This window comes from Gobio gobio, assembly GCF_949357685.1.
Source record: "Gobio gobio genome assembly, chromosome: 20".
NCBI classification, from domain to species: Eukaryota; Metazoa; Chordata; class Actinopteri; order Cypriniformes; family Gobionidae; genus Gobio; species Gobio gobio.
Window position 1 is genome coordinate 19,268,988 of NC_137113.1, and position 14,826 is coordinate 19,283,813.

Here is a 14,826-nt window from a genome sequence, read left to right on the forward strand (position 1 = left end):
TATCAAACCTTGAGGGTGAGTAAACAATGACAACATTTACATTTTTAGGTGAACTATCCCTTTAATGACAGGGTGTGACTTCTTGTTTCTGCAAATTACAATACTATTTATATGCTAAAATGACACTGTTGTGAGGACAACAACTAGTGAGTGAGAATGGGACCACGGGGAACAAGAGGGTGGTATCAACAAGAGGTTGTATCAAAGTATAAAGAAAATCATGCCGTGAGCAACCCCTGAAGAAGTGCATTGGTTGTTCTTTCCTAGAGTTTTGATTTTGGCTGCCTCAAGGTTGGAATATTCACTGAAGTTGCAGTGTTTCTTGAGCCACTGAGAATATAATATAATATACACTACCATTTTTTACACACACACACACACACACACACACACACACACACACACACACACACACACACACACACACACACACACACACACACACACACACACACACACACACACACACACACACACACACGTTTGTTTTTGTGAAATGTGAGGATATTCCATTAGCGTAATGGCTTTTATACCGTACAAACCGTATTTTCTATCCCCTTACACTGCCCCTGCCCCTAAACCTACCCATCACAGGAGACTGTGCAATTTACTTTCTGTGAAAAAAACCTCATTCTGTATGATTTATAAGCATTTTGAAAAGTGAGGACATGGGTAACGTCCTCATATTTCACCCTCTTTTTGTAATACCAATGTCATACCCATGTCATTATACACATTTGTGTCCTGATATTTCACAAAAACATGTCCACACACACACACACACACACACACACACATACACACACATACACACACAAATATTTATGCAGAAATACTTTAATTTACAGACAAAGCATTATGAAATAGTTTACTTGCACTTTTTTTTATCCAACACAGTTGACTGGTTCATCTTTCAACAAAAGTTTATTTGCGAAATCTACATTACGCTGTACCTTGTTTGCAAAACAATCTGCTGTCAAATGCTCTGTACAACATATAATCCTCTGACGCAATCCGGGACACCAGAAAAAAACACTGAAGACTGGAGAAATGGCTGCTGAAAATTCAGCTTTGCCATCACAGGAATTCAAATAGGAAAGTTATTTTAAATTGTACTATATTTTTGATCAAATAAATACAACATTGTGAGCATAACCAATCCAAACCTTTCGAACAGTTATGTAAAGTGAAAACATATGGGTTAATCACACCGTAGAACATTTATTTCCAATTCTTTATTTATACCTGTTAGTTGAGCGATTTAATATTTGTAAAAAAAAATGTATATATATTTTTTTGCCATCGGTGCCAGATGCCTTTGAATTTTGAGGAATAACCATAAAATGCGGAATACATTTTCCTTGAACTTTTTTACTCCAAAAAATCAGGATACAATTATCAAGATGAAAAACTAAATTATGACTATTTTGGTACAAAAAAAGATGTTAATTAGAGGCCTTACTGTAGGTGTAAAATACAAATAAAAATGTATGATATTGCCTCTTTAATCCTTAGGTTCTGAATTGAACACTACAATCTCTCCACATCGGAAAAATGGATAGCTCAAATAAAGTTCAAAATCAAAGTTCAAATGTATCCCTCTGGCATTGTCATTAGTTGACTTGGTTGTCCCTTAGGGGCTGATGTGGGTGAGTAGAGTCAGCCTGCTGTGTTGGGGTGTGGAGGCCTGGCCTGTGCTCCTTACACACAGACCTCACATTGACAGAAGAACAATGGAGCGGGTACACCGCAGTGTCCTACCACGCAGGCTGGCACAAAAGAGCCCTTTCATGCATGCTGCTCCAGGGCTGGCCTGACAGGCTGCTGCCACCAAAGGCACAAGCATCACTGCCATGCCTGAAACATTTCTTATTATCAGTGTTGCAAACAGTTAAGCTGCTTAATGTTTTGTGGAAACCATATTTTATCATGCTTCTCTGATAAATAGAAAGTTCAAAAGAACATCATTTATTTGAAATAGAAGTGTTTGACAAAATTGTTTGTTGGGTGAGTTTAAAATACACACACCATGTGCACACTTAAATATGCTTCAAGATGTGTCCATTTTTATTTATTCTTGTTTAAAGGGTCGCTGCTCATCCTATGAATCCTTGGTGCATTTGTAAGAAGACCTGAGGGAATCGAGGCCTGTTTCTGTGACTTGTTTGTGTGAATGTTGTTGTATGGTACATTTCTGCTCTACAGGGAGTAAGTAAGGTACTCCCTGAGGACTGAAGCAGTTCTTAATACTACTGAGTCTAACTGTTCAACGTATACCTGGATGTTTAAATTGAATTAACTGGGTCACAATGTTATGCTTTTTTTTAATTTTCAACATTCTTTAGTGTGTAATATTGCTGTTTGAGCATGAAAAAGGTCTACAACGCACAAAGTTCACTCCAAAGGGAGTTATTCCCTATATCAGTAAGCTTGTTTCTGAAATCGTTTCTACAAATGCCTTGAATTGTAGTCTTGAGTTTTCTAGAACACACTTAAAAATATTCCTCATTTAAATTAGGGCTGTGCGATATTGAAGGAAAATGCAATATGCGATAACCTTTTTTAAATAATGCGATATTCAATATGCGATACGATATTGCTTTAAGTGTGTAAAATCTATTTCTTTCCCCAACTGATATTTTTCACTTAAAGGATAACCGACTGTGTTTACATGAATACTCATCAAGACAGCCATTTTGACATAACTGTGTGTGTATTTGACAGTTCGAGTGTGTAACAAGACACGAAAAAAAAAGAACTGCCTGTGCGCACGTTTCGGTGTGTGTGTGTGTGTCAGACAGCAGACAGCATGAGACTGCAAGGAGTTGTTTTTCGCAAGTTATTGCGTTTAATAACTCTTTTTAACGTCAAGCAAGTCACATAAGTAACAGTCGTGTGCCCAGTCTATTCTCTGCTATATGTGTCAACCTAAAACGTACACTTTTCACAATGTTGAAGTAGCCTATTAGAATCATTCAGATATTGCGTACCCTTGCGATATGCACATATGCGATATTTCGATAATTTTGATATATTGTGCAGCCCTAATTTAAATCATTCCCAACGAGGCATACACAAAAAAAAGGGCAAAGGCCTGGTTGAGCTGTGTTGAAACTCGTGGTTATGGTAAGAGCCGTGACATTTCTGAAACACGCTTAAAGTGTTTGACCAATCACAACACACAGATCCAGCCGACCAATCAGAGCACATTAAAAGGAGGGGCTTCATAAAGACAGGAACTAAATGAGCGTTACTGACAGACTGGGAAGAGGGGTGTTATATTGAAATATGTGAAAAATTATGTGGTTTTTGATAGTAGATCTCAAGAACAAAATCGACTTTGTAAAATGGCATAATATGACTTCTTTAGTTCAGTATGAGGTTATGAGGTCATGCCTCAATCTTCTAAGCACACTGACTGGGGCAGGATGGAGCTGAGGGAGGCTTGGCAATCCCACAGGTTGAGAAGAAAGGATGCCTTATTCTACTAGGCATGACCCAGGTCTGCTCGGAAGAACAAGGAAGTCAGGTTCCCCCTGAGGATGGAGCTCAAAGCAGCCTGCTTTTTCAAGGCAGGGTGAACATCAACTGTTGGCTTTATGCAACCAAGGAGTTTAGGATGGATGTGAAGATATAATAGTCGTTGGATTGTCTGATTCTGAATGAGTAAGTTTGGTTGGTACTGGTCCAGCACTAACCAGCCTGGAAATTCATGCTGGTCTTTTCAGCAGGATTTATTATTGTGCAAACAGATTATGCAGCTCATGAAACATGACCTTGACTATCCTGTGCTTTTTATTTGCTTTTGATTCTTGACGGCGATAATTCATTAAGCTGTCCTTTCTTTACATAAAGGCACTGAAATATGATTATACAAGCCACACTGACCACAAACCAAACAGATATTTTATAAAGTCATGGTTAAACAAATATTTATAATATATAAATGTGAATACAGCGAATCAATGATGTGCTCGTCTTTCTGCTGCAGGTTTGAAAAGGGTCGTATCTACAGCTACATTGGAGAAGTGGTGGTGTCGGTTAACCCTTACCGTGCCATGAACATTTACGGGCGGGAGATCATCGAGCAGTACAAAGGCAGAGAGTTGTATGAGCGACCGCCACATCTTTTCGCCATCGCTGATGCTGCGTACAAAGCCATGAAGAGGAGGAACAAAGACACTTGCATTGTTATCTCAGGTAGACTATGTCTTAATGTGTTTTGACTCACCATCAAGCTCATGGGGGATTCTGAGGAGCAGCCACAGAAGTAATCTCACAATTTAAGGGAAAAAGGCATTACTTCATCTTCAAATAATAATAAAAAAAAGCCAATTGTCTTCCTTCTGTTAGATTAAATAACAGGCCTTACTGGAATTCAAGCTTTCCGGGGTCTTCTTGTGGGGCCTCAGTGTGACTGGGAATGATGTGATTAGATCTCTGGTCAGATGAGAATTGCTTGGCACTGACCGCCGTGTGGTTTTCCAGTCACAGTGGACTGCTTGAGGAGAAGCTTACAATAGAGTTCAGTACATGAGCAAATTGCTTTCTCAAGACATGCCCATTGTGTGAAAAAGATTAACGACAATATGGTTGTTTCACAATTTCTACAATAATGCCTCTATGAGATGTTGTTTGTTTTCTGTCTGGGACGCTGTGGAACTATGCTGAGGTGGTTCACATTGCTCATGGGGAATAATCTGGTGACTACTCAGACATTGCCTCTATAAGAAAACATTGATTATTATCCAGAGAGTGACCACAGGTGGTGACTACACTGCAAAAATATTTGGTATGTGTGGTGCCATCTTGTGGCAAACACAGGAACTTGCTATTTATTTAGAGCATCATGAGCACTTTTTTTGTGGTTTAGCATAATACTGGCTTACTCGGTAATTAGGTTAATAAGGGCCTTACAAAACAACTCAGAAGAGTGATATTTGGATATATATTGATTGTAGCTTAAATTTTTCCCATAGACTTACTTTCTGTCCTTGGGGAATAGGGTGTATTTGATTCGTATGATCATTAAAAACAGTAATATTGGGAAATATAACAATTTAAAATAACTGTTTCTATTTGAATAAATGTTATTTATTCCTGTGTCACGTGACCCTAATAATATCATTATAATATGCAGATTTGGTGTTCAGGAAACATTATTTATTTTTGTCAATGTTGAAAAAATATACATATTTTATCAGGATTCTCTGGTGAAAAGAAAGTAAAAAAATGCATCCTTGGAGTATTCATTTCTTAAAAAAAATTGACTGACTCTTTTCAACAGAAGTGTGCAGTGAAGTTCAAAAATAAAAATACAAAAACTTTTCAATCAAATTGGCATGCTATTTATGCATGTTGCTAATTAAATTCAACTTACTAAGTTACCAAGTTACGTCTACTTTCAAAATAGACGTATTTTCACCAGTGGTCTTGTTGTATTTCACTAAATTGTAATGGTATTTACTTAATTTAATCCAATTATATTATTATATCTATAAAGCATTAGTCATTGTTTGTTTACTTTTGCAGGGGAGAGCGGAGCTGGAAAAACAGAGGCTAGTAAATACATTATGCAATATATCGCTGCTATCACCAATCCCAGCCAAAGAGCAGAGGTGGAGAGGTACGTACAACAAAACCCTTTCTGTTCCTCTCTCCTCACTGGTGCAGAGATGAGTCATATTAAGAGCATGCTGCATAGCATGCCTCCTTAATGTTATAATCAGCAACCGCTGAGCATTTCACAAATATTTGTGGATGTAGTTCATAATAATACAAATCTTTGCTTAGTTACGACTAAGAGAAAGCAGAAATTTCTAAGTGAAGTAGTGTGTGAATGAATAATGCATTGGAATTAGCTTCACAGGGCCCAATAGTGATAGAAGTGAAATGTAGGGCACAGATTAAAATAGTGCTGGGTCACGCCAATTGAACTATGATGGATCTAAGTCAAGCTTAATGAATTATTGATAGGAAACTCTACTATGCTTTATTTTGTGTTATCTATGTAGCTTGAGAAATATAGCGCTTAGTATAAGAATATGTCAGGCTTGTAATATTTATTTAATCATAAAGGTCTTTTATACCTCTCTTATACAACATGCTGCATAGACCTTCATTCTTATATCTTAACTATGACTGCAGTAATAGATGGTAATAATAATAAAATCAGGTTTTGCAACTGTTATATACTTTTAGATGTTTAGTGCTGTGTGCTACCTTTCACTATCACTGTTATTGCACCCCGTAGATATGGTTTGTTTTCTCTGCTTGATAAAGGTTAAGGCTCTTTCAAAACTGGGCGTTGATCAGTGTAAAATATTTTCCAGGAAGTACATCTAAAGTTATTCCAAAACAGGGGTTTTTGTAGTCTATAGTAATTTCCAACTTACTTGGTACTTTGCAGATTTTAGAGGGTAACAAGATTTCGTTTTGCTTTGCTAAACCTATAAAACAGAAATTATGACTTTAAAATAAATAAATTGTTAGGGCAGTTAAAAGTTAATAAAAAAATAATTAACTTTAATGGGGCTTTTGAGATACCTAAAGCAAAAGAAGTTGGGCGACACTGCTAGGCTCAATGCCAATGTAAAAGTGGAATTTTACAGGATGTTGTAGCTATTTGGGTCACAAAATGGAGGAAAGTGCCCCACTTAATGCCTCACAGGCTTCTAATAGTAGGGCATGGCACCTTCTTCCAATATACAGTGTAGGTCATGCATGTCTGTAGAGCAGGAGAACCAAATGCTGAGCATTCTGTGGTCTGACCCATGCAGCAGGCCCCATAAATCATCCACTGAAACGCTCTTAACCGCCATGCTGGGATACCACACAGTGATACTATACACACTAAAATAGCCAGATTTAACCATGTATACTGGCTCGTAAAGGCTTCATACAGACATATTAGTGTATTTACTCTAAAACCAAATGTCAGGAGCAATCAGATCCATCAGCCTCATATTGAAACTGACGCTCGTTTAGCTGTATTGGTGAACTGATGCACAAGTGGCTTGTAAATGTTGTAGAAATGAACAGAGTGTGTGTTTATGCAGGGTGAAAAACATGCTGCTGAAGTCCAACTGTGTCCTGGAGGCTTTTGGGAATGCCAAGACAAACCGCAATGATAACTCCAGTCGTTTCGGAAAGTACATGGATATCAACTTTGATTTTAAGGGAGACCCCATTGGCGGCCATATCAACAACTACCTGCTTGAGAAGGTAGGGGCACTAAAGAGGAGCTTAGAAGTGACTCTCTCATAGGGTCAATATATGTTAGGGCTGTCAACATTAACGCATGCGCTAATTTTTTTTTCCAGTTTAACACATTAAAAATATTTTACGCAATTAATGCAGCAATCCGTTCTTTCTGTCATCCTTTGGATTTGCTGGATTACACTCTTATTCATGCAAATGCTTTTAAACAATTCAAGCGCAAAAAGACAAAATGCAACGCACTGTCTGTGAATGTCCTCACACACGCAGCATGCAGAAAGACGCGCGCCAGTATCGTGCTCACAGACACCGTACCAGAATTGAGTTCTCTTTCACGCTTGAACAAACAATAATACACAATTATTCTGTTGAGTATCCTCATAAGAGCAGTCCTAAATAAGTTAAATTAAGTCTTAAATGAACGTAACGAGTTAAAAATTGGACACCTGTGAGATCTGCATCAGATCCGCGTCATGTTCGGCAGCGGCAAATCTTAGTCACAGCAGCCACTAATGCTGTCTGTCATTAATGTTAATCCGAGAACAAAGGGAACAGAGAAAATTACTCTCGGCTCTTGACTAACGAACTTTTGTAGCTTTAATAAGGATTTAATTATATTTAATTTATAATTTATGCAGTGCAGACTGTTTGATGACTTTATTCAATTTCTGTAGCCTATATTTCCTACCCATTAGACAGGAAGGGCACAGGTAAATATGATATTTGTTTTGGGTTTATGTGATTCTTTTAAGTTCACTTAAATTAAAAGTTTTATATTTTGCCTATGTATGTATGTATGTATGTATGTATGTATGTATGTATGTATGTATGTATATATATATATATTTTATATTTTAATATCTCAATCTTTCAAAACCACCCAAAACAGCAGCCACCCAGAACCACCTAGCATCAACCTAGAAATGATCTATGGACCAGTTAGTAAAGTGTTAAAAACACTAAAAACTTTAGCAACTGTATAGCAACACCCTGACAACCACCCACAACCCTAGCATTGTTGCAGACCATTTTGCTCGGGCACACACAACTCAGTTTTGTCTTGCTTGATTGTGATATTGTGACATTTTTACATTCATTATAAACGCGTATGATTTTTATCCTTAACACTTATTTTTGATTTAATACACAGTCCCGAGTCATCTTTCAGCAGGAAGGAGAGAGGAGTTTCCACTCTTTCTACCAGGTGAGTGAAGTTGACATGCTGTTTTTATTTTGCCAGACACCAGACAAATCCTACCAAACCTGTTTATGACTCCTCTGTCGGAGCTTTCAAAGGCCAGTAATTTCTCAGTTTTATTGCCCCTACAAAATAATGTCCTGTTGCTTCAAAACATGCTCAAAACTTCAGAACAATTCCATCTGTCTGTTAGTGCTCTGCAAACCATTATTATCAAGACTATAATTTGCTCCTCCATATCAACACAAGAGAAATGCTCCTGTGGGGAAAGTCAAAAATGCTTTTTAAATGTGTTTTTCAGCTGGTGAAAGGAGCTCCAGATGCTCAGCTGCGGTCATTGCACATTCAGAGAGATCCCACAGCATATACCTACATTAAAGTTGGAGGCCAGATAAAGGTATTGCACCAAATTAAAAGACCATTGTGGGTGGTAATGTTTGTGTGATATTATACAGAAAATGTATAGATATCATAAAGGATCTCAAGATCTTCTTTGGGATCTCTGGAAAATCAAATCATTGCAGGGGCAATAACAAATAATTGTGCAGGGAATTTGATTATTGTTGTTCCTGGGTGCAGTAGGCATTGGTGCATATTAAAACCTATTAGTAATTGCCTCATATGTGATAACCTGTTGAGTCAGGAGGTGAGATCACCCAGCACTTTTCCATCGCTACTGCGGGGAGTTTAATGAGCGGGCACGAAAACAAATTTATAGCAACAAACAAGGTGTCGTCATGGAACAGGCTGGATTGTTGAGCTGAAACAAACAGCCTGCAGTGCTTTGAACATTTCATGCCAGTTCCCAAGTCTTTTGTAGGTGCGCATGCTGGCTAAACTTCACACTCTGTCCAGCACAACTGTGGCTGCAAAAGGTTCCTGCTGTATGAAATTAACGTTACCCCGCAGGAGCTGTTAGCCATGAGCGTGCCAGCATAAATAGCAATTCGAGTGTTGCGCTTTTGTTTTAGGAAGTCTGGGGATTTAGCTGCTGTGTCAGCAATTTTCAGCTTTTAATTGCCTTGCTATAAATTTGATGTGAAAGTAATAGTAGGTTTAATGACCTCCTGTTTCAAAATCATTGATTTACCTTCACTAAATGAAAGGCTTTTAGCCAGTCTACATTTAGGTAAAGACCAACTGTCCTGTTATCCCTAATGCTGAATTAATAGCATACTGTTAAAAGCAAGATCAGGAAGAGGATGTTTTAACTAAACTTTATTTAACGTATCAGGATGTGCTTTTCGTGTGTGATCGTAACCCACCCAGATTCTCTTTTTTCAATCTTGCAGTCGTCTATAAACGACAGTGCTGATTTTAAAGCTGTCGCTGATGCCATGAAGGTCATTGGCTTCACTGCAGAGGAGATTCAGACGGTCTCCAAGATCCTGGCTACCATCTTGCATCTGGTTTGTATTACATAAGCTTGTTCAAAATGTATTGCCAACTGCAGCTAGGATAACCCAAACCAATTGATTGATTAATTATTTAATCTTTCTAGGGAAACCTGAAGTTTGGAAGCGATGGAGATGTGACTCTCATTGAGAACTCTAAGGTAGTGTCAGTGCTGGGGGATTTGCTGTCCACCAAAGAGGAGAATGTAGAGAAGGCTTTGCTCTATCGAACTGTGGCCACCGGTCGGGATGTCATTGACAAACAGCATACTCATCAAGAGGCCAGTTATGGTCGTGATGCCTTGGCCAAGGTATGAATTGGGACTCTGGGAAACTGTTTTAGGAGGCAAACAAAATTGTGGTAACGGAGCTGTAAATAAAACTGCTGGACCAAACATTTGCATATGAATTTCATGCCAATGTCTGAAATAAAACTTCTACGGGCCTTATATGATAGATGGATATTTAGAAATAGAAATATGATGATTGTTTTGAGCCACTGTAAGGACATAATGTCACCTTCCGCACAGTATATCTGATGTACGTTTGAATTATATGTTGTACTCTTTATTGCTCTTAACTATTTATATAGTATAATAATATGCATTTATAATATATATAAGCAATTTTATCATGTATACATACACACTACCAAAAGTGTGGGATCAGTAAGATTTTTTTTCTTGAAAGAAAGTAAAAGTTCTATTTCAAATATTCTTTTAAACTTTCTATTCATAAAACAATCATGAAGAAAGTATTATGGTTTACACAAAAATATTAAGAAGCACAACCTTTTTTCAACTGTGATTTATAATAAACTTTCCTTGAGCACCAAATCAACATTTGTGACCCTGGACCATAAAAACAGTCATAAGTCGCATGGGTATATTTGTTGCAATAGCCAACTATACATTGTATGGGTCAAAATGATCCATTTTTGTAAAGATCATGTTCTATGAAGATATTTTGTAAATTTCCCACTGTAAATATATATATATATATATATATATATATATATATATATATATATATATATATATATATATATATATATATATATATATATATATATATATATATATATATATATATATATATATATATATATATATATATATATATAAATATAAATATTATTAGTAGTAATATGCCTTGCTAAGGACTTCATTTGGACAACTTTAAAGGTGATTTTCTCAATATTTAGATTTGCCTTCTCCCTCAGATTCCAGATTTTCAAATAGTTGTATCTCGGCGAAATATCGTCCTATCATAAACCATACATCAATGGAAAACGTATTTATTCAGCCCTGAATTGACCCTTATGACTGGTTTTGTGGTCCAGGGTCACATATTAGAATGATATCTGAAGGATCATGTGACATTGAAGACTGGCATAATGGCTGCTGAAAGTGCAGTTTTGCCATCACAGGAATAAATTACATTTGAAAATATATTACAATAGAAATCAACAATTTTAAATTTCAATAATTAATTTCAGAAATTACTGTTTTAATGTAGTTATGATCAAATAGTGAGCATAAGAGACTTACTGTTTTACTGACCCCCAAAATTTAAATGGTAGTAAATAGGCTATGTTTCTTATGTCTTTATGTACTATAGATATATCTCTTTTTACAATGCTTTCACAGCAATAGAGAAAAAAATCATGTCGTAGCTGTACAATTACAATAAAATACTTGGCCAAGACAACGTTTCTTCTTCCACCAGTTCACTTTCATTCATTATTTGCTACTCGCAGGCCATTTATGAGCGACTTTTCTGCTGGATTGTGGGAAGAATCAATGACGTCATTGAGGTGAAAAACTATGATGCCAGGGTTCATGGGAAGAACACAGTCATTGGAGTCCTGGACATCTATGGCTTTGAGATCTTTCAGAATAACAGGTGAGAGCATATTCTCTTCCGTACAGATATGAGGATCTTTATTGGCTGTATTCTTTTTCCCCGGCTCATTTTACTATAATTAGAGTGTCTCTCCTGAATATCGTCCTTGTTTTATCCAGCTTCGAGCAGTTCTGTATAAACTACTGTAATGAAAAACTGCAGCAGCTCTTCATTCAACTGGTGTTGAAACAAGAGCAGGAAGAGTATCAGCGAGAGGGCATCCCCTGGAAACATGTGGGTTTTATTTGATGGTTCTCCACAAACTTTTCACATCTTCACTAGTTATATTATACAAAAAGATTATCATTTTGTATTGATGTTGCATTACTGCAACTAAATAAACGTTGTTGTGATTTGTGTGTTCATGGAAACAGATTGACTACTTTAACAATCAGATTATCGTGGATCTGGTGGAACAGCAGCATAAGGGCATTTTTGCAGTCCTGGATGAGGCGTGCATGAATGTGGGGAAGGTGACGGATGAGATGTTCCTGCAGGCTCTCAATGGAAAACTGGCAAAACATGCCCACTACACCAGCCGCAAGGTATTGAAAATAACAATAACTGGGTAAAGCTATTTATCCTAATGCTCGCCAAGGATGCATTTATTTAATCAAAAATGAAGCAGTAATATTGTAGCCTCGCTCTGCCCTCCTACGTACTCCCGCTCAATTTTCATTTTCCTTCAGTACTCCGTCTGGGATTGCGGTATATTCTCTGGTTTTCTCCGGTCAAAATTTAACCGGTCCAATCAGCGAACAGAGGGAGTGGCTGTTTGAGATGTTTGTCCGCTAGTTTGAGATGACATATGTCACGACCAAACGTTAGCGATTGGTAATGGCAGATCCAGAGTGTCTCTGGGCAAATCCAATAGTTTTAAACTTCAACAGAGTACATGCCTTCAAGGAAGTTAACGTTTGTCAGTGGAGAGTGGCCAGACTCTCTGTACAAATTAAATGTACGAGAGTCTGGTAGGACCAGGCTAGTAATATTGTGAAATTTAATTACAATTTAAATTAACTGCTTTCAATTTTTTTACTTAGCCCTGTGATGGCAAAGCTGAATTTTCAGCATCATTACTCCAGTCTTCAGTGTCACATGATCCTTCAGATATCATTCTAATATGCTGAAGACACATTTCTAATTATTATCAATCTTGAAATTAGTTTAATATTCTTGTGGAACCCGCCCAACACCACCCTGTATTCTTTTTGAATAAAAAGTAGTCTTAAATTTAAATAGAATTATTTTATAACTTCTTTAATAACTATCACTTTAATGCATACTTGCTATATAACATTTTTTCGTAAAAATTTTTTTTATTACTGACCCCAAACTTTTGGACAGTTGTGTACCCAGTGCAGTGTTGAATAATACACATTTAGTCAAATCTAGTAGGCCATCCAGGAATTGTGGACAATTTACATACTATAGAATTAGAAATAGTAGTATGAGAGTATTCTATTCTGAACAGCCTTAATTGAATTTTGCGCATTACCCAGAATCAACACAAGGAGGCAATAATGGTCAGTGAAAAAAGTATTTCTCACTACTGAGCCTCCGGTGATGTCACTGGCGACCAATGGAAGCTAGTAAGACTGATGTCTCATAGCCTTGGCACAGTGTCAGAATGCGTGAGGGAGTAGGAGAGTTATGGATGGAGACAGACTGAGATAAAGATAGAAAAATGCAGTAAACAAAACAAAATGTAAACATAACCCACCTTCCAGAGCTCTAGACATGATTTCTGGACACTGATGGGTTGGTCATACAGTGGGCACAAACCCAGCTGAGGGTCAATTCAGGTACTACTTTATCAAACTGTGCTCAGAATCTGCCCTCAGCTTAGTTGCATTCACACCGAAGGGAGCAGGCATCGTCTGCCCCGATGTCAGGCTGTGTGAATAATCAAAAGTCTCCCTGGATGCAGGAATAATAAGTGTCCTTCACAGCTCATTTGTAATGCAGAGGGTTACTCCTCACTGTGGAGGAATCTCAGGCCTGTTAGCTAGATAGATGATGTGTCTTTCTCCTGCTGCGTGTGAGCACAAACATCAGCATAAGCGTATCCATTTCATAGTGAACTAATCCATTTGTGCAAACACCACTCTCACTAAATTTGACATGTTTTTTTTTTTCAAATTTGCTGTGTGTTTATCTCACAAATTAAATACAGAATGTGACATTTTCGTCTTGGACAGCCACCTCTGAGATATTTTCAGGCTTGGTGATAGACATCCTCCCTTGGAGAACGTGAAATGTGCAGGCCGCTTTAAGCATAATTAATGGTTGCCGCTTGTTAAAAATCTGTGGCCGAGTCTCTTGCGATTTCTTCACTGAGGATTTTTACCCTCTTCGCTTTGCTTTTTTCCTCTGCAGTCTCGGTTTAAGATGGAAAGTTTCACCCATGGTTGATTTCAAGTATGAAAAGTATGCTCTGTGGACCGGAGTACTTTCTCTGTAGTTCTCTTCTCTTAACTTGGTCCTGACAGGAAACATGGAACTTATATTACTCTGCCATAAGCTGCACTGGCTTCAGAGCATAGCAGATTGCAGCAGTGAGGAAGAGAGAAATTGTTCATTATTTCATGAAGTCTGCTTTTAAATTCAGGTGTTCTGTATGATTTGTGGATGACTATGCTTTAAAATCCTGGCAAATTTCTAGCAGAATAATGATAATTGACACACACACACACACACACACACACACACACACACACACACACACACACACACACACACACACACACACACACACACACACACACACACACACACACACACACACACACACACACACACACACATTTTGTTCAGTCATAATAAAAAATACACTCCATCTTTCATTACTGACCCCAAACTTTTGAACTGTATGCACTTTAATCAACGTTAAACCCTAAAGATAGACTCTTTAAATTAATAAGAATATATCAGTTGTTTCAAATCTGTCACATTTTAATATTAATAGTTGTTGCAAATGGATGCTGGGTGGCCTTCTGTACATTCTGCATGTGTTGGGCCCATTTCCACTGCCCTAAAGCTGTTATATTCATGCAAACAGAAACAATGCAGCTTTTCTGTAATACTGCTACTAAATTATCCCAAAACAAC

General features: G+C 37.5%; 1 protein-coding gene across 1 annotated transcript in view; it reads left to right on the top strand.

The window, feature by feature from the left end:
• The window catches only part of myo1d (myosin 1D), a 92,212-nt gene that overhangs the window by 17,734 nt on the left and 59,652 nt on the right, over positions 1-14,826 (top strand). Inside the window, exons 2-11 of the mRNA XM_079801486.1 lie at positions 3,992-4,200; positions 5,533-5,626; positions 7,059-7,224; positions 8,369-8,422; positions 8,718-8,813; positions 9,709-9,825; positions 9,918-10,121; positions 11,570-11,715; positions 11,835-11,949; positions 12,090-12,260. Coding sequence (XP_079657612.1) covers positions 3,992-4,200; positions 5,533-5,626; positions 7,059-7,224; positions 8,369-8,422; positions 8,718-8,813; positions 9,709-9,825; positions 9,918-10,121; positions 11,570-11,715; positions 11,835-11,949; positions 12,090-12,260 — 1,372 coding nt within the window. The remainder of the gene's footprint in view (positions 1-3,991; positions 4,201-5,532; positions 5,627-7,058; positions 7,225-8,368; positions 8,423-8,717; positions 8,814-9,708; positions 9,826-9,917; positions 10,122-11,569; positions 11,716-11,834; positions 11,950-12,089; positions 12,261-14,826) is intronic.